The sequence below is a fragment of the Myotis davidii genome, unplaced genomic scaffold (genome assembly GCF_000327345.1).
Source record: "Myotis davidii unplaced genomic scaffold, ASM32734v1 scaffold854, whole genome shotgun sequence".
Classification (NCBI taxonomy): domain Eukaryota; kingdom Metazoa; phylum Chordata; class Mammalia; order Chiroptera; family Vespertilionidae; genus Myotis; species Myotis davidii.
Window position 1 is genome coordinate 2495444 of NW_006285939.1, and position 20182 is coordinate 2515625.

Consider the following 20182-nt stretch of genomic DNA (forward strand, 5'->3'; position numbering starts at 1 on the left):
TTTGGGCACTCTAGTCTAGAGCAGCATAAACTGTTAGGGGAGGAATTTCACATTTAGAGAATGGCTAATTCCTACTGACCTAAAATATTTGCAATCCCCAGTGTACTCTTCAAAATATTATTTTTTTAAAAAAAAAAGTATAGCTCTGGGGCTGTCACTTTAGCCCTAACCAGTTTGGCTCAGTGGATAGAGCATCAGCCTGTGGACTGAAGGGTCCCAGGTTCTATTCCGGTCAAGGGCACATGCCCGGGTTGTGAGCTCAGTCCTCAGTAGGGGGTATGCAGGAGGGACCCAATCAAAGATTCTCTCATCATTGATGTTTCTATCTCTCCATCTCCCTTCCTCTCTGAAAATCAATAAAAATATAATTTTAAAACATTTTTCATTTTATTTTGTTAATTCTCACCCGAGTTTATTTTTTCCATTGACTTTTAGAGAGAGGGGAGGAGGGAGAAAGAGGAACATCAATGTGAGAGAGACATCAATTGGTTTCCTCCCATACATGCCCCGACCTGGGCCAGGGATCCAACCTGCAACCCAGGTATGTGCCCTTGACCAGGAGTTAAAACTGGGACCCTTTGGAGCATGAACCGGCACTGAGTGACACCGACCAAGGCAATTTTCTTTTCTTTTTTTCCATCACCATTTATCCCTTCTATGCCTTCTTTCACCTCCCCCCACATACAAGCTGTCTTCCTGCTGTCTATGAGACTGTCTCTATTTTGCTTGGTAGTTCAGTTTGTTCATATGATTTTAGTTCATATGAACTAAATGTTCATATGTTCATAACATTTCAGACCTAATGTTTACTTAATAAGTTATGTAAATATTTTTCAGAAGGCGTGAAATATCATTATTAGATTTCCTGTGGCATATAAAAGTATTTAATAATAGCCAGTATTCTATCAGAACAAGAACAGCTTTAGTTTTGTTATTATCCGTAGTTTTGGAATGATTTAGAGACTGATCACTTATCTTCAGGAAATAAGGCCTCAGAAACCAAGACATGGGTGCCACTCACAAAAAATCCCTGATCAGTTAATCTTGCTCCTTCCATAAGAAAGTCATCTATAAAAGCAAACTAAGCAGAAAAGATACACAAATCCAGTTAATCAAATTAAGCAACTGTCATCAGTCGTTATTAAAAGGTAATATTTATCCATGAATGCCAGGCCTTTAAAATTAAATTCTATGTGTCAAAAGGAGGAGCCTCTTGATGACTTTTTTGTTTCTGTTACTAACATCAGCATTATTCCAGCAAATAAAAATGCATGTAACATATAAAATACGCAAAGGGCTAACTGCCATAATCTAGAAAACATTTCAACAAATCACTTAAGTAAAAAATGGAGTAAGGATATGTCAGACACTTCAGGGGGAAAATACAAATGACTGCTCAATGATAGAAGTGGTTCAGTCTCACAAGCAGCCAGGAAAAGTAAAAGAAAACATTAAGATAATATTTTTCACCAACTGGCTTAAATAAGGTGATGGTAGATGGCATTTAATATTGGCAAAAGATAAGCAGGTGTTTTGAAGGGAAATTTGGCATTAGTTATTTTAAATATGTAGATCCTTTGCTCAAGTAATCTAACATTCGGCAGTTTATTCCACAGCGAACTAAGGCATAGATGCCAAACTCTATGCCCTAAGGCTTTTGAGACTCACTTCAAGGAGAAGATGATGTTTGCACAGACTGACACATGAGGGAGCATGTGAGGTGGGAGTCGGGAGGGAGTGATATACGTAAAGGCCCTGCAGCATGAGTTCAAAGGCATTGGGAGGAGTATTTGAATCTGGGGTCATAAAAATGGCAAGGGCCCTAACCGGTTTGGCTCAGTGGATAGAGCGTCGGCCTGCGGACTCAAGGGCCCCAGGTTCGATTCCGGTTAAGGGCATGTACCTTGGTTGCGGGCACGCCCCCAGTGGGGAGTGTGCAGGGGGAAGCTGATCTATGTTTTTCTCTCATCGATGTTTCTAACTCTCTATCCCTCTCCCTTCCTTTCTGTAAAAAATCAATAAAATACATTTTTTTAAAAAAAATGGCAAGGGACCAAATCATGGAGCAGATAGAGCTTCACAGACCACAGGAAAGAATTTGGCTTGCCTAGACATCTGTTAATCTTACCTCCTAAATACTAGCATTTATTTTTACTTGTAAACCTTAAATTGTTTGTAACTTCCAGAGAGAGTTAAACTTTCACTCTTCTTCTGAGTACAAAGCTTAATACCAGGAGATATTCACTCAGGGTTGATAAACTCTCTAAAACTTGCATAAGATTCTGAAAGAGTCTGGGACACTCCCTACCACCCACAGAAAAGCCCCCTTGAAAAAGACTAAGGATCTGTGAAAATAGTCCTAAAAGGACACAGTAATGTGGGGAGTCAAAAGCAGCTGAGATAGTTTAGTGTGTGTAGTGTTGCACGGAAGAACTGGCACTGCATGGGAGAGGGGGTGAGACTGTGCTGAGGGAAGCACAGCAAAGTCAGTGTCTGCTGTTCAAAGTCATGTATCACTTCCACTCTAACAGCAACAAGAAAAAACAGGGAAGCAGGAAACAGCCTCTAGTGACCCAGTCACCTTTGATTTCTACCTTTTTCTCACTATTCCCTCATTTCATCAGTTGTGACCACCTGGTTCATAGGTCAACACTCAACCACTAAGCCACGCCGGCTGGGCTCCATTGGTTTTTAGAGGGCGTGAAAGGGATGGGGAGAGATAGAGAGAAACATCCATGTGAGAGAGACAGATCAATTGGTTGCCTACTGTAAGCACAACCACAAGGGCTAGGGATCAAGCCTGCAACCAAGGTACATGCCCTTGACCAGAATCGAATCCAGGACCCTTCATTCCACGGGCCAGTGCTCTATCCACTGAGCCAAACCAGCTAGGGCGATAATCATATTCTTTAGAATCATGAAGATAAAGACAATTAGGGAACAGGGGATTAAGGTGAGGATGAGACTGCACCAGACTATTGTGCTTAATTAAAGTCTTTTAGTGCTATCTTGACTTTTAAATTATGTATTGGGCTACTTTGATAATAACAAAAGTGAGTAAAGATTTAACAACATAAAAAGCAGGCATTCCGCCCTGGCCAGTTTGGCTCAGTGGCTAGAGCGTCGGCCTGCAGACTCATGGGTCCCAGGTTCCGTTCCGTTCCGGTCAGGGGCATGTACCTTGGTTGTGGGCACATGCCCAGTGGGGAGTGTGCAGGAGGCAGCTGATCGATGTTTCTCGCTCATCGATGTTCCTAACTCTCTCTCTCTCTCCCTCTCTGTAAAAAAATCAATAAAATATATTTTTTAGAAAAAAGTAGGCATTCCTTTGGGAGTGGGGTGGAGAGATACAGTGTAGTGGGTACAGAGTTTCAGTTTTGCAAGATGAAAGTTCTCTGGAGATGGATGATGATGGTAGCATAGCATTGCCAGTGTACTTAATGCTACTGAACTGGACACTTATGGTAAATAACGATGTTACATGTATTTTAAAACAATTTTTAAAAGTAATACAAAAACAATTGTGAAGTTCATGCAAAATTTTGAATGTTTAGTAGCCATCTCAGTGTGTGTAGGTAAGGTGGTGGTTTTTAAGCAGGGGCCACCAGTTCCCTTTTGCTAGATGCCTGTCTATTCCTTATGCTTTACTTTTTTTTTTTTTAGCTACATTTTAAATGCTTATGTAAGTACTGCATAATAGCCTTTGGTCCCTCAGAGCCTAAAATACTTATTTTCTGTCCATTTTAAGAAAAATTTGCCAATTCCTGCTCTAAAGTAATTATCAGTTCAATATAAGCTCTGCCATTAGCCAGCTCTCTGCCTCCCAAAAGGCATTTAAAGATTCTGGGCCGCATTCCCCATGATTAGAAGGAATATTTGCCCTCTGTTAGTTGTGTAAGGATCCAAAAGATGGAAGGTAAATCTGTGAAACACGTGTCATTAGTTGTGCTTTACAGACACTGACCGTTGGCCCTATTTGATTACTCTGTGTTCAGAACAAGATATTTGCTAATCAACTTCCTGTGCTTAGTTAGCCAGAAGTTGATTACAGAAAGCTTAAAGCCAAGGTCCTCAAACTTTTAATACATCAACCAGTTGAAAACTCTAAAGTTTGTGGTAAGAGTTAAAACTAAAACATGGCTGGTATGTGATAAAAGGTTACCCTAGAGTAAGGATTAACTGTGCTTAGTACATCAAACACTGCATATTTTTGGTGTTTTTTTGCTGGAAATAATTTTTTTCTAGTCTTCAAAGAAGTAACTTGATTTGAACTAAGTTTGTTTTATTTTGGTCAGAAAGTAGAAAGCTTTCTGGGGGATACACTGTTAATGAACACTTAATATGCCATTGATGGCCCAGAGATCGGAAAGCCTTCCAGTTTCATTGTTACCCCAGTGCCTATATGCCCAGGAGGTTCATCTGATGGCTGAAAACTAGTGTAAAAATCTTTCCAAAAGGGTCAAGTAGAAGCTATGTTAAGATACTCAAAGCAGTGGGCCAACTGGCAGGCAGTTAGCAGCTATTTCCAAACCCACAGGCAGACTTCAGAGCTCTGGGTCTGCAACCTCCTAACCCAGTGGTCGGCAAACTGCGGCTCGCGAGCCACATGTAGCTTTTCGGCCCCTTGAGTGTGGCCATGAAGTTTCAATTACACTGTACGTGCGCGCCCGCACGAGCCGCAGTTTGCCAACCAGCTAAGTTAGTCCGAATGTTTGATCCCAGGAACGAGTATCTATGGACATTATTGTGCTTTCAGTTCCTTGCCTCCCATCATTTTTCTGATCAGTAGCAGTGAGGCCACCTTAGCTTTTGCTTTGTGTTGACTCAGAATGGTTAGAGTATTAAACTTCTGTAATCTGTTTCAGAGAACCCTCATTATACTCAAAAGTTTAGTAACTGAGCCATAGTGATCTGGCAGATAGCTTAGTTTTTATTCTCCTATACAAAGTAGTTTTTTCCATTTTAGGAAATTGGTCTAATTATAGTTCACTTTCAGCCCATAGAACTTTTTATTGACATACTCATCAAAAATAATTCATAGGTCCTTATTAAACTGAGATTGTTTTAAATGAGCAGATTGACTGTACATTACTTTTGTTTCAACCACATTGAATACAGTTGCAAGTTAAACTGCAATGCCTAGTCTAACTATAACAAGATGATATAGAGATCTGGACTTCAAGGAGATATCTCCTATTTAAATTTTTTTGATGTTTCTGACTCTCCCCCTCCCCATATTTGACATCTACTTATAGATGTTGTGTATGCAGTTTCTGTTTGGGTCTGTTTAAGAGAGATAATTAGGGCGTTTCATAGTGGAAGCCTAATAAGCAGCTCAGCTATCAGAACTCTTCAGACTAGAGAGGCTCCTGGAAGGAGTGGCCGCTTAAATCTATCAGCTGAAACCATCTGGCAGGACATTCATTGCCGAAATGGTTGAAGTGAATTTGGCAACATCACTGAATTTCACAGAATTTCCTGTCTCAGACCTCAATAAGGTAATCACTGGATTGCAGCTCCATTCCCTTTGCGATCCTGACACAACTTGAAAAAAATACTCCACAAGTGCAGAGGTAGCTGCCTAAAGTTTATGGGCCCTACTTGTTTACGAAACTGTAAAAAACATCAAATACTTGTTACTTTGGTAACCCCCATTTGTCTTAGCAGACTTGGGGGCTATTTTCAAATAACTGGTTGAAACATTTTTGTTTCTGCATTTCAAACAAAATATCTATTGCTGATCCTTTTCAACACGAAAACTATTTTGTTGTTAAGCAAAGAGTCTAATCCTTGAATGTTTTCAACTAGTGTGATGATGCTAAAAGCCTCATTGCTTTGTAGTTATAGAAGATTGTCCCACACATCAGTGTAGGAATGGGGGCAGGGGAGTGGTGCTTCACCAGCACCTAACTAACTCACAGCTTCATTATAGCCACTTATTGCCACTACTTGAATCTTTAAAGTTACTATTTTCAGAACATGTGCAGAGTACAAAGGCTGCTCACTATTTCCAAAGAGAGTGTTGCCTTGTCTATATTACTGCCTTACTATCGTCAGTTGACAATGCCAGTGAAGTCTATATTAGCAGGAAATACTTTATCTGGCTGAGACTTCAATGATAAGCATACAATCTTTAAAAGTATAAGAACAAGTCAGATTGAAAAAAAGTCAAGAAATTGTTAATACTGATTCTTATGTAAAAATTGTGACATTGAAAAATGTTTTAAATGAAATCTAGTATGTATATTAAACAGATCATTTAGGGCAGTGGTTCTCAACCTGTGGGTCGCGACCCCTTTGGCGGTCAAATGACCCTTTCACAGGCGTCGCCTAAGACCATTCTGCATATCGGATATTTACATTACAATTCATAACAGTATCAACATTACAGTGATGAAGTAGCAACAAAAATAATTTTATGGTTGCGTCACAACGTGAAGAATTGTATTTAAAGGGCCAGAAGGTTGAGAACCACTGATTTAGGACATTTAACTCCTGATTTGGTTTATTATATCACTTGTAAAACTTCTACTCTCCACTTGGGATGGAGTATTTATAAACATGAATGCTATGTCTCCATCTTGATACTCGTTTAATTCTTTGGTGCTAGGACACTATGCAATACAAATCTCTCTCTCTCCCCCAGGTGGTCTTCGAGGGGTAGCACGAGGTGGTCTAGCAGGACTGACACTTACTAGCCTCTATGCACTATATAACAACTGGGAGCACATGAAGGGCTCTTTGCTCCAACAGTCACTCTGAAGATTCTGCCAACTTGTGACTAGAGGACACTTTAGTAGTCATCCAGATCAATGTATGAGTCCGTCTGGAGTTCTCTTCTATACCTACAAATAGTTTGAAAAATTGTGCGGATTTCCGAATTGCTGTGATGAAGATGGTTGACTAGACTGGCTTTCCTTCCAGCCATTAGTGAGTTGAAGCCAAAACCCTTTGGTGGCTGAGTAATATGGTTCTTTTTCAAGATCTTGCACCTGTTCTCTTTGTTACCTCCTGAACTGGAAGACAAACCACTTACTCCCATCATTCAGGTCATTCTTGTTGTCAATACTATATTCACCATGTTTGTTCATTTAATGATCCAAGACTGTAATATTGCCTTGTATTCCCAATAAAGTGTGAAAAACCAAAGTCCACTCCAACGTAAACATAGTGGGTGTTTCCATTTAAAAACATCTTTCTGATTTTAAAGTGAAATTTACTCTTAGCATTTTTTTCTGCCCCAACTAGGCTAAAACATGTTTTCATGTTTGAATTGAAATGAAGGGTTACTGGCAGTATTAACAGATGGGTTAAAATTTTCCTCCAATAGAGTTGACACTAAATAACCTCAAGATACTTCAGATTAAACATTATACCATTAGTGTGCTAGAACCACCTGTCCAGTGATCATGCTTAATTATGTATATATTAACTGGTCCCCTTTCTGGGGATAGAAAAAGAGATGTAATAGATAAGAGCTTTGAGTTTTTTAAGGAAGCCTTGGGAAAGTGAAATGAAATAAAGGCAAGTTATTTCTAGTTTCTATATATGAAAAATAAAATTGCACTGCAGATTATACATATATAATAAATTCTAAACAACTGGTGGTTATGATTGGAAAAAGGGGTCTATTGGGATGCATCTAGTAAGGAAGGATTTGGCAGAAAGTTTTAGCAGATTGAAAATTAAAAGGAATAACATGAAGATAGTTTGTAGCAACAGACTGAAAATGGAAGTTAGTAGCAGCATACCTGTTCTTGCTAACTTAAGATTCATAAAATACAGATATTTTATTGAATATAAAAATTTTTGTTATCAGTGTACTACTAACCAAAGGTTATCACATTTACATGTGATAGAATATTTTGTTACAAGGTACTTTTACAAATACACACAACTATGGCTGTTAGACTTTTAATGGAAGTACAAAATGCATCAATGCAAAAGACTTTTACATACTAATTAGCAAAGTGATTAATGTAAATGTAGGAATACACAGTGTTAAACCTCAAAAACTACAAAGTTTCCTGCAACCTAAAATAATGGAAAGGCTCCTTAACGTTTTTACCCACCACCTTTATTAAAGTTCCAAATGGTGTCTGGGGGAGATAAAATAATAGAGGGCTTTTTCCAGCCACGGTTCAAGAATTCCAATGAAGCTGTATGGCAAACGGCACTATTAAAACTGAAATTTCCCCAAAGGGGCTTCTAGATGATAACATCACACACTTTAAAAGTATTTCCAATACCATATACCAGGGCAAGTTTAGTGGCTTAATTTAGAAGCCTGGAAAGCAGCTTATCAAAGAATTTAAAAACAAATCCCATCTCTCTCCTACAGAGAAACTTTTTAAATCGTGGGCATGACTTTAAGGACTTTGAGAAAACACCAGTTTTCATAAAGCTTCAATAAACACCCCAAGGCACAAGTGTTCAGAACAGCCAGCTCACTGCACTTTTAGAGATAAAGGTACAAGGTACACTGCTTGCAGTAAGGATATTTAATTTATCCCTAGTTAAAAGCACCAAGTGTTAATGTCAAGCTCAACTTCCATTTACACAGGATACACCAATAACCAACGCTTAGGATAATGAATAGTTCAAGTACTATAGTACATGTTTCCAACATGTTTTGCCGTTTGCTCTCTGATTAATCGGCACTGGGGCTCTTTTGCTTGCATTTCTTAAAATTATTTTCAAATAGAGGAGGATTAACCAGAATATCATCTTAAAGCAATTTAGAGCTTTTCTAAAAGAGCTCACTAGATAATTTAATAACACTTAAGGAAATAAATACAAAATTTGCAGTAGCTTTAATTTCTTACAAAAGAAAATGTAGAATCTGACCTGTTGGTTAAATGTTTTGTAATTAATGTCAAAAATTGCCAAGATGTTGGCACACATTTTGGTTTACCAAAAAAAAAAAAAAATCACTATTCTCAAGGTTATTTGTGTGAAATGTGCTATATATTACTTAAACAGAAGAAATAATGACTTCCACCACTAATGGGAAAAACCCACAGCAAGGGAAACATCTAAAGAAGGGTAACCAAAAGGTTAAGAAAGTTGACTAGCTTTAAATCAACACCTTGATTATAAAACTCTTTCGTTTTTAAAACTACAGTTTTAATGTACTAACAACAACACAATCTAAGGAGCCATGGAGACTTGTGAAAGAAATATCCACCAACATACTGTGTTTCTTTCTAGTGTTGGGGTGAATTGTAAGAAGAAACAGTCACCTCAGCATCAACAAACAGCCTTTTTCTTTTACACAGTAATTCATAAGTGATGACATTTCTCTTCACTAATTCAAAATTAGAAAGGAACTGAACTGGCTGGTCACACCCAGGAACACAATGATTTGGCAAGCTGCAGTCACTCGGCTCATGGAAATGTGATGATTTGCAGAAATGTTGCTTGATTCTAGTACTCCATTCCTTCACATCTGTAAAGAAAGGTCCACAGATAAACAATCACTTCACTGTAGCATGAAAACATTTCTCCCCACCTTAAAAGCTCACTCATTTCTCAATAAGCTATTTGAATTCACACAGATTCCAAAAATTCCTGACAACTACATCACATCTTGAAATGCCACTTTCAAATATGTACTAGTTATTTCATAAAGCAAATTCAAGTGAAATACATGAAATGTTATTATCTCCCTCTCCCCTCATTTGCCTAATATTTATTCCCTTAATATGAATTTGGTTTAATGGGCAAAGTACAAGTTTATATATAAGAAAACAAGCTGCAAAATCTAATACGTACACTATTGGCATGTACCCACCTGTAGAGGAGTTCGATATAGCCACTTTTCTTTATCAACTTTAAGCTGCATACAGGCAAAGAGATCACAAACTGCTGGGAGGGCATAGTTATGCTCTGGGGGGAAGTTATGTTCCTCCTGCAGCGGTGAATTAAGTAATACTTCCTGCAAGACAAAAAGATGAGTTGCTACAAATAATCTTCCCAATAATACAGTGTCAATAAGGAATAATGTAAATGTTGGACATTCTCTCTTTAAGAGCAAAGGTAACAATTGTTTCCTCTGCCCCTAAATTTTTTCCCGTAAATAGCAATAAAACAGACTGGCATGTTTTGTGTATTTCTCCCCCTGCAGGATGGAGATTGTGAACCTGTAAAATGCTCAAAAACTTTAGTCTGAATATTCACAAATCCTCCATTCTGTTGCTAATATTGTACCAAAATCAATACTTAAGCAAAATTTAACACTTAACATGTTTAAGGATCTGGGCCATTTGCAAGGTTTGGGATTAGGAAAGTAAAAACCTGTTAATATTTCAAATGGTGCTATTTTGATGTCTGCCCACCTTGGCCTTCTTTCGTAGTAGCCACTTGTCTTCTCCTGAGGATAACTGGCTGAGGTTTCCTGTCTTCTTTCCTGGCAAGACCCAGTCAGCTGTATTAAAGGGACACCAGGAAGTGGCCACCGGACTCATAAGCTTTTGTTTGCCAGCTCTATCTTTGGGATGTGCTTCTTTGCATGAGGGTATGATGAGCCACTCTGACAAGGAACTGTTCCTTATCATTTTGAAGGAATCAGCAATTTTGGAAGCAGCCATTGCCTTTGATATTTTAGCTTGTTCTGCTGCGTCTTTCCTGGAAGGACAGAGCCACATATTCAGGGAATCTGGATGCTTCTCTGATTCAAATTTTGGTTCCACAGGCATACCATTTTTATCCTTTCCTTCTTTCTCCAGCAGCCACTTAGACATGGCTTCCTTCTCACAATTTTCATCACACACACACTCTGCAAAGCTTGTACAGGGCTCATTGGCTTTGCAGACCTCCTCTACTTTATATGGGTCCTGATGGTTCCAGACAAGCCAATCCTCAATAACCATGCTGGGAGTGGACAAGGTTTTCTTGGCCTCACTGTGGTCATTCAGGCACTTCAGATTACCCAGGTTTTCAATCTCCACACCTTTCGGCTGGTTGCCCCGACAATTGGTACAGGAATCGGACTTGACAAGCCAATCATTCACATTGTAGGACTCATGGAACACCTGGAACAGGCGCTTAAACTTCTCACTGGTCTCACAGCTGCCATTCCCAGGCTTCTCCAGCTTTGGAGAGTCCTGGTCAGTCAACAGCCAATCAGAAAGACTCATCTCATCTTGATCAAGAAGCTCTGGATCTTCAACCTTTTCAGTATTAATGGAGCATAAACTGGTGGTAGAATAGCTGTTACCCTTTTCATAATTTGGTTTTTCAGCAACAACTTCTTGTTGGTTCTTGTGGAGCCAGTTTTCCAAGCCCTTTAGGTTGCCCCAGACATTACTAAAGACACTGCAGGTTCTGGAGGAAGTCTAAGCAAAAAGTACACAATATTAGTTCACCAGAACAGGATGAGTGCTTTAAGATTCAATGATAACAGTCCCATTTGCCTATTCACTACATTGCCCAGTGTTTCTAAATTTAAGTATACAGAGACAAGGATTTTCTCTGTGGCAATAATAAAATATTTGAGAACATAAAAAACATTTTCTGCAATTTAAAAAAATGGAAAATATTAAAGGCAAACTAAGAAAGCATTTGTAGCATAAATAGAAAAGAGAAATTAGTTCTACATAATATGCCTCTATGAAAAAAACAAAAGTGAGCAAAAGATATAATTAAGCAAATCATAGAAAAGGGCTAATAGGAAAAAAACTCAATTTCCTTAAAACAAAATTGTTATTTTGTGTCAAATTTACAAAAAAAACTTGTAAGTACTCTTAGAGAAGCTTCAGGGAAGCAAATACAATCAATATTCTGCTGGGGGGAATTGATATCAATTTCCTGGAAAGCCAAGTCGGTAATATGTATCTATAACTGTAACCTAAGAATGTCATTTCTAGGTATTTACTCCTAAGGAACTAACCAAGAATTAGCTCCTGAATGTTTACAGGAACTTTGTTTATATTCCCCACTAAAAAAAACTTGGAGATTAAATTATAGCCAATCAATGAAACATATTCTATTAAGGATTTTATGGAAGAAATTAAGTGACAGAGAAATTTATTTTTAGTGAAAAAAAAATCTAATAGCCAAAACAGGACTTACAGTATAATTTTTTAAGTATATGTATGCATAAAAAACTCTATATATATAAAAGCCTAAGCCCTAACCGGTTTGGCTCAGTGGATAGAGCATCAGCCTGCGGACTGAGGGTCCCAGGTTCGATTCCGGTCAAGGGCATGTACCTTGGTTGTGGGCACATCCCCAGGAGGGGGTGTGCAGGAGGCAGCTGATGGATGTTTCTCTCTCATCGATGTTTTTAATTCTCTATCCCTCTCCCTCTCTGTAGAAAAACCAATAAAATTTAAAAAAACAAAACCTAAGCAACCAGTCAACCGAACAACTGAACTACTGGTAGCAATGACTGACCACCAGGGGGCAGACGCTCAACGCAGGAGCAGCCTCCGGGTGGTCAGTGCACTCGCGGGAGAGCCGCTCAGCTGACAAATGGACACCAGATGCCAGGCTCATGGCTGGCAAGTGCAGCTGGGGCAGCACCAGCCTCTCCCACCTCCCCCGCCTCCATGGCAGTGGTGGCAGAGGCAGGCGCAGCGGGGCTGGGATGAGCGGGAGGCAGCGGGGCAACCAGCCCGGGCTCGGGCATCTCCCCGGCCGCCTGCCGCTTTGCGCCCTACTACAGCCGTCGGGGGATGTTCGGACTGCCAGTTTCGGCCCTGCTGCAGGGATCGGGCCAAAACCAGCAGTCCGACATTCCCAAAGGGTCCTAGATTGTGAGAGGGCGCAGGCCAGGGTGAGGGACTCCACCGGTGCACGAATCCGTGCATTGGGCCTCTAGGGAAGTATATAAAAAAAAATGTTACAGTGGTTGTCTCTGCATATTGGGATTATTTGTATTTCTTTATATAGTTCTTTGTTTACTAAACTTTCTATGGTGAAGAAATGTCACTATTCTAACTTAAAGTTATTAAAAATACATGTTTCTAGACCAGAACTAAAAACTCAACAAAGACATACTAACTGCATCTACTACTACATCTACCTCAGAAACAAAAAAGCAACAACATACCTGACTACTCTCAAAGGTCTGCTTTTGGGTGAGCCAGTCCTGGAGATTGGTGCTGGGTGTGTAAGGAGCTGGATGACCATTGGTCGGTTTGCTTCCAAGGAGCCATTCACTGAGAGGGACAGCTGTGGTGCTGGATGCTGACTTCTGCTAATCACATAACAAGGCAATGAATGTCAAATGCAGTAGAAAGTTCAGGAAAGCAGGAGACCTAAACTCTCTAATCTTGGCTTGCCACTAACTCTTCACAAATTACATGACTTCCTTAAGCCTCCATATTCACAATTATAAATGAAGGAGTACGGCTGAGTGCCAGGGCTCTTTCTCAACTCACAATGTCTAGAAACCTATATTTGAATTGCCTTTAGAAGTAAATCAAATCTATGAATTATAAAGAAAAGGATCCCCAAGAGAGAACCAACTCAAGCAGAGAGCTAATGACAATTTTTTTGTTTTTTTGTTGTTGTTTTTTTTTTTGAACGACATACAGTGCTATTGGGGGACCAAGCCATGGGACAGGTATAAAGAAATTAGCCCACCAGCTGTTACATATGCATCTGCCCTCAATCACTGATCGCTAGTAGGATTTTTTTTTCAAGGCCTGGGAGTGGGGAAAAATGTAGAGTTAGTGCTTAATGGATACAGAGTTTTTATTTGGAATGATGAAAGTGTTTTGTTTTGTTTTTACATTGCTTTTATTTTTTTGTTTTATTGCTTAAAGTATTACAAAGAGTATTACATGTCTCCTTTTAGTCCCCGCCCTTAACAATCCCCCGGCCTCCCCTACCCCCAGTGTCTTATGTCCATTGGTTATGCTTATTCGCATGCATACAAGTCCTTCAGTTGATCTCTTACCCCTGCCCCCCCCCTCGCCCCTCAACCCTCCCTGGCCTTCCCACTGTAGTTTGACAGTCTGTTCGAGGCAGCTCTGCCTCTGTATCTATTTTTTTTCATAAGTTTATAATGGTCTTTAATCCTCACCCGAGGATATTTTGCCATCGATGTTGAGAGAGTGGAAGGGAAGGAGAGAGACAGAGAGAAACATCCATGTGAGAGACACACAGATTGGTTGTCTCCCGCATGCACCCCAACCAGGGATGTAGATATGAAGCCTGCAACTAAAGTCCATGTCCTTGACTAGAATCGAACCCTGGACCCTTCACTACACAGGCCAATGTTCTATCCAGTGATCCAAACCGGCTAGGGCTGATGATAATTTCTTATGAACTAACTGATAACAATAACTTTGTTACTCAACACCTATTAAACATCTAAATTTCTATTTGACAGTCCATCTCAAAGGAAGAATTTAATTGCATAAACTAACCCATTACCTTTTTACAAATAAATAGAAGCAAAAAAAAAAGTGATTTACTTAAACCCAAAAGAAATATTAGCCAAGTAATAAATCAGTTATCAGAAACAAAATTACATTTTACCTGCTCTAGCAATGGGATAAATCCTCTTTTCTCCATGAAGGGCCCAATATTGGATGAGCTAGCATGAGCCATCAACTGCTCGGGAATTTGCTATAAAATAAAAGCAAAATAATCATATTTATTAATGTTAACTTTCATATCAAAAAGTGAAATTGTAATTCATAATTTCAAAAGTACTAAGCAAAGCATTACCATTTCTATAGAATATTCTTTACACTAAATTCAATGATCTACAATGTAGTTATCAAATCTGAGAAATCTCTATTTACTACATAACATCATACAAGAAATTTCACCACAACTAGGTAGTATTACTACTTTTAACAAGACACAAATGAGACCATGTTTGCTTCTTTATATGAAAGACCATTCAAGCCATAAATTTTATAAGAAATATGTCAAAGGTTTTAATACCAGGTGAATTCTTGAGATTATCCATGAGTCAATACCACATCCCAAGAACTACCAGCCTAATGCCCTGTCGTCTTAATCAGAATGTAAAATTTCTGAAGTTCACCGAATTCTCTAGAAAGCCAGTATTCAAAGTAAAAATGTGATGTTTTTAGAACCACGTGTGCGGTCAGAGACCTGAGAAGCACACTATGAACCATCTGAGATCAGTATTACTCACGATGGTCTTGAGGGACCCAAACGTGGTGATGGCCTGGCGCAGAGCAGTTGTGTCTGCTTCAAAGAATAGGACAGTCGAATCTTCAGGTTTCAGGGTCAAATTGCCCAGTCTGGAGAAAAAAATAAATAAAATCTGGCTATTTTAAAGAAATATCTATTTCAACTTCATCCAAAGCAAAACCCAAATGGTGAATTATCTGAAATGACTGTACTTTTCTAAGACTCTCAATCAAAGATAGATCACTTAACCATGCACCAAGTATAATACTAAACATATAAAACAAGATGACCTTATCACAGGAACAGAGAAGTCAAGTTAAATCCAACAGGCGCAATGAGTTACAAAAGTGACTTTTTTTTTTAATGCACCAAAGTCAAAATGCCAAAAATCAAAACAAGCAAAGATAGTCTTTACCTCTCCAGGCACACGGACACTTGGTTGGCTAGATCTTTGTTTTGGGTGCACTCCAGTTGATGAATAAGACAATTGAACTGGCCCAGTAACTATAAGAAAAATGAAACCACCTTGCCACAATGATACAAAAAGCACCAAATATATCCAAGTTAACATATAGCACTTGAGATTAACCTTTTATCTGATGCCACAATACAGGAAAAATATTCTCTAGAAACCAGCCACCTTACCCAGTAGAGCTGCTGGGCCTGCTGCTGAAGTGTCTCCTCTTTAAGCTGATAGATGAGATCTACCTGTTCATACAACCACACCTCCCGGCTTCGAAGGCATTCCAAGTGACGGCTTATGCAGCTGTGAATCTGGGCTTTGATCTAGGAAACACATACATATTAATATTAGCTTCATTATTGTTATCTATTTATTTTTAAATATATTTTATTGATTTTTTTTTACAGAGAGGAAGGGATAGGGATAGAGGATTAGAAACATTGATCAGCTGCCTCCTGAACACTCCCTACTGGGGATATGCCCACAACCAAGATACATGCCCTTGACCGGAATCAAACCTGGGACCCTTGAATGCACAGGCTGACGCTCTATCCACTGAGCCAAACCAGTTAGGGCAGCTTCACTATTGTTATAAGCCCAAATAATTATTTCCCACTGAACAGTGAGGTTCTTAAACTTTTGGGAGTCACAAATTCTTTTGGCTATCCAATGACATTTCCCCAGAAAAATGCACATACTAAAAATTGTACCTATAATTTCTGGGCTTAGTGTCCCCAAATCCCCAAGAACCCATTTTAAGAATTCCAGCCAAAAAAGTATACCTAAGCTCTAAAATCTCCCAATACTAAGAGGCCAGGTTAATTTTGGGTGTTCTAAAATAATCAAGAGAAAATATAAGGATATGTCAGGTAATATTGATCCCCCTCAGTGTTTCGTATAATTTGAAAACCTATAGTTTTATAAATTTAAAGTGTAATAAGATAAGACTATTGACTTAATAGCTAGCCTTTATCTCTTTTCTCATCTTATAAATGAGCAACCCATTGACGACAGTAGACCAATTTGATAAAGAGATGTGCCACTATATGTCAATAACCAGAGACCACTAGGATAGACAGTTTAAGTAAAATTGTAAAGTAAATGTTTCTGGAAGCATAAACAGTGATTCAAAGAGGGGTAAATATAAAATCCTAAGGAAAAAAATCAAAACAGTTATAAATTATCAATGAGAACCCCTTTTTAAAAAACTACTTTAGCCCTAGCCAGTTTGGCTGAGTGGATAGAGTGCCAGCCTGGGGACTGAAGGGGCCCAGGTTCGATTCCAGTCAAGGGCACATACCGGGGTTGTGGGCTCAATCCCCAGTAGGGGGCGTGCAAGTGACAGCCAATCAATGACTCTTGCATCATTGATTTCTCTCTCTCTCTCTCTCGTTCCCTTCCTCTCTGAAATTAGTAAAAATATATATTTTTAAAAACTATTTTAAAACATATTTTTCTGTATAATAAAGTATTTCAAAGTCATGTAATACCACTTGGTCTCCCCAGTCACCAGAAGAATACTATTAAGTCAAAGGAACAAACATATTTCATTCTGGCTTACTCTGACAGTCATTTATACAACCATGGCACCACCAAAACCAAGCAATCAACAAGTTAAAAAATGTTAGGGGACAGGATCTTGTGCCATCCTTTATGCATCCAGGATACAGATGAACAGTAAGTATACTGCTCATTCGTTTTTGGGGGGGTTTTTTTGGATGGCACTGTTTGGCACAGGGACTGCAAAGAACAGCAATCAAAAATGCATGCTGAACTAATTCTCTTGGTACAAAGTTTTCCAAACTCTTCTAACATCTGTATTTCTCTTTGGAATCAAAGACATCAACATTTCAGGCAGACCATGGAAGGCATGGGGTGAAACTTCTTGGTTGGCAGTGAGAAGCCAAAACTTGGCCATGAGAAAAGCACACATTATACCTCTCGCAAGTTATCTTTAATTTGCTGTTCAGCACGGAGAACTCCACCAATGGCAAGCTCCAGGTCCCTCTGTGCATCACGACACCTCAGAAGGGGTTCTCTCTTACTGAAGCCATTCTGGTCCTGTGAGGTACTCATTTTCACTGTTCCTTTAAAAAAAAAAAGAACAATTCAAACTGCACCATCATTACAACCAGAAACCACCTTTCAATCCCGAAATGACCATTCCATCCAGCTCCCAGTTACCAAATGCTTAGATTACTTCCAACACAGGACCTAGCACATAGCAAACTCTTTATATACATATACATATATACATATACATATACATATACATATACATGCATATTTTTTTAATTGATTTCAGAGCAGGAGGGAGAGATAGAAACATCAATGTTGAGAATCATTGATAGGCTGCTTCCTGAACGACCCCTATTGGGGATGGAGCCCACAATCCCAGCATGTGCCCTTGACCAGAATTAAACCTGGGGCCCTTCAGTCCACAGGTCGATGCTCTATCCACTGAGCAAAATCGGCTAGGGCCACAGCAAACTCTTCATAAATACTCCCTCCTCTCCATGCCCACCACTATTGTGTTCCTGCCACAAAATTCTATGCATCTAACTTTAGTGACACTTTACATGTGAACAGGTATTTCTGAAATAAACACAATTTTTCTGAATCAATAAGGTATACAGCTTCCAAAAAGTTCAAAGAATATTAGAGTGTAAGTTTCTATTTATAACACACATGAAGTCAGACAGTTTAAGTCACGTGTTCTTGTTTTGCAGATTTAGAGGTGAAGATTAAAAAGTCTACAAGGATCCATAATTACAGTAGTTTGAAAAACAGCTGCAAAAAAAAAAAAGCTTAGTAACAGTTTAGAACGTTGTATAGATCTGACAAGTACCTAAATTTTTTGAGGACAGAATTTTAATTTATTCTCTCTTTTCTTTATGTATATTTTTTAAATTTAGGGACAACTTAGAGATGCCTTCATAGCTAGGAAGCTCTCCAGAATGTAAATCTAAAATAACAATTTCATAGGATTTTGACATAAGGGAGGTTCCTACAGCGATTAGTGTAGCAAACTACAGAGAATTCTATACTAAGCTTAGGTTTAAAAGAGATAAATAGATGTGAAAAGAATAGCACATAACCAATGATATATCAAACTGGGAGATAAGAGAGTCCGAAATGCAATAAAGCAGAGCTTGACAGAGCCACGAGTTTCTATCCTGGATAGATGTAGAATCACAGCTGTGCTTTTGTTTTTAATCCTCGCCCGAGGATATTTTTCCATTGATTATTAGAAAGAGTGGAAGAGAGAGGGAAAGACAGAGCAATATCGACTGGTTGCCTCCTGCATGAGCCCCAACCAACGCCTGAGCCAGGGAGGAGCCTCCAACCGAGTTACATGCATGCCCTTGACCAGAATTGAACCTGGGACCCTTCAGTCTGCAGACCAACATTCTATCCACTGAGCCAACTAGCTAGGGCCACAGATGATTTTTAAACACTTAGAAAAGAAAGCAGTGATCACGGTAGCCCAGCATGGGTTCACTAAGCCCTAACCTACTTCCTTCTTGGATAGTTACTAAACTATCCAATGTAATGTAGACCAAGCATGTCAAAACTCACGGCCCACAACATAACAGTATGTAAGAAACTTTTTAATAAAAATTTCCTACCTTAATTTTTACAATATCCTGTTATACATAATTATTAATAATGAACTATAACATTCGCTGACTGATTACTATAATCGTGTTGCATTCATTTCCCTTACACGCTTTACGCACAGGCGCACCATTTCTCTCCAATAATACCAGCAGCGAATATTTTAGAAGCCAATGGCCACCTCATTAGTCTTGGACTCACTTGTTTGGTGTGCGCAAAAGGAAATATTTTGGTTTCAGAGAACAAGAAAAATAGGTTTATTTGCGTTATGCGTATTAATGTGTGCAGTTATTCAGTGTCTGGTAAGTTAATGTTCAAGAAGAAATATTAACTTTTATTAAAATGTTCTATTATTTTATGTTAACGATGACTCATTTATTTCAGCCCTTTGTATTCAGCATGTCTCTTATCGAAATAAACCTACGTTTCTTTGAAAATTAAAGCTTTTGTTTTTTGTGGCCACATAAAGTTAAACCTTTATTTGGCCCGTGTTAGCCTTTGAGTTTGACATGCTTGTTGTAGACACAACATATCTGGACAATAGTAAGACCTGTGACAAGGTTGTATGCTATCTTTGTGGACAAAGTGAATATGGGCTAAATAGAAACACAATTAAATTAAATCATAATTTTTTTACACAGTACTCAAAGGATAATGGACTGAAGCCAGTCTGTAAAGTTTTCAGAGGTATGTCCCTGTTTTCCTCAACTGAACTTGAATTGGGGAAGAGTACATCATTTTTTTTTTTTTGAGGGGCATGGGGGAGTATAATTTTTAAAAGGATGGAGATTTTTGACTGAAAGTGAGCCCTATATGAGATAGCAGTGTGCTGGGTCTGAGGGGGAAATAATCTACATACCATTTGACTGATTTCATCAAAAGTATAGTGTTTGTCATAGGAACATTTGTTCTATGTTTATTAGACTATATTTGAAATTTTTCTGAATAACACACTTTAGAAAGAAGCATTTAGAAAAGGGA

General features: G+C 38.8%; 2 protein-coding genes across 5 annotated transcripts in view; one reads left to right on the plus strand and one right to left on the minus strand.

Annotated features, from left to right (window-relative positions):
- The window catches only part of LOC102767558 (mitochondrial import inner membrane translocase subunit Tim23), a 25908-nt gene extending 18742 nt beyond the window's left edge, over positions 1–7166 (plus strand). Inside the window, exon 7 of the mRNA XM_006757137.2 lies at positions 6647–7166. Within this exon, the coding sequence (XP_006757200.1) occupies positions 6647–6762 (116 nt within the window). The 3' untranslated portion in view covers positions 6763–7166. The remainder of the gene's footprint in view (positions 1–6646) is intronic.
- Positions 7167–7898: 732 nt separating this feature from the next.
- Positions 7899–20182, minus strand: part of NCOA4 (nuclear receptor coactivator 4) — a 30775-nt gene continuing 18491 nt past the window's right edge. For 2 of the 4 annotated variants that reach the window (XM_015559667.1, XM_015559665.1), the window contains exons 2-10: positions 17522–17670; positions 15766–15906; positions 15536–15624; positions 15122–15230; positions 14491–14580; positions 13055–13201; positions 10338–11336; positions 9794–9937; positions 7899–9448 (exon numbers count right to left, since the gene is read on the minus strand). In XM_015559667.1, coding sequence (XP_015415153.1) covers positions 9443–9448; positions 9794–9937; positions 10338–11336; positions 13055–13201; positions 14491–14580; positions 15122–15230; positions 15536–15624; positions 15766–15906; positions 17522–17659 — 1863 coding nt within the window. In that variant the 5' untranslated portion in view covers positions 17660–17670 and the 3' untranslated portion in view covers positions 7899–9442. The remainder of the gene's footprint in view (positions 9449–9793; positions 9938–10337; positions 11337–13054; positions 13202–14490; positions 14581–15121; positions 15231–15535; positions 15625–15765; positions 15907–17521; positions 17671–20182) is intronic. The other 2 variants (XM_015559666.1, XM_015559668.1) reach the window with 2 other exon arrangements.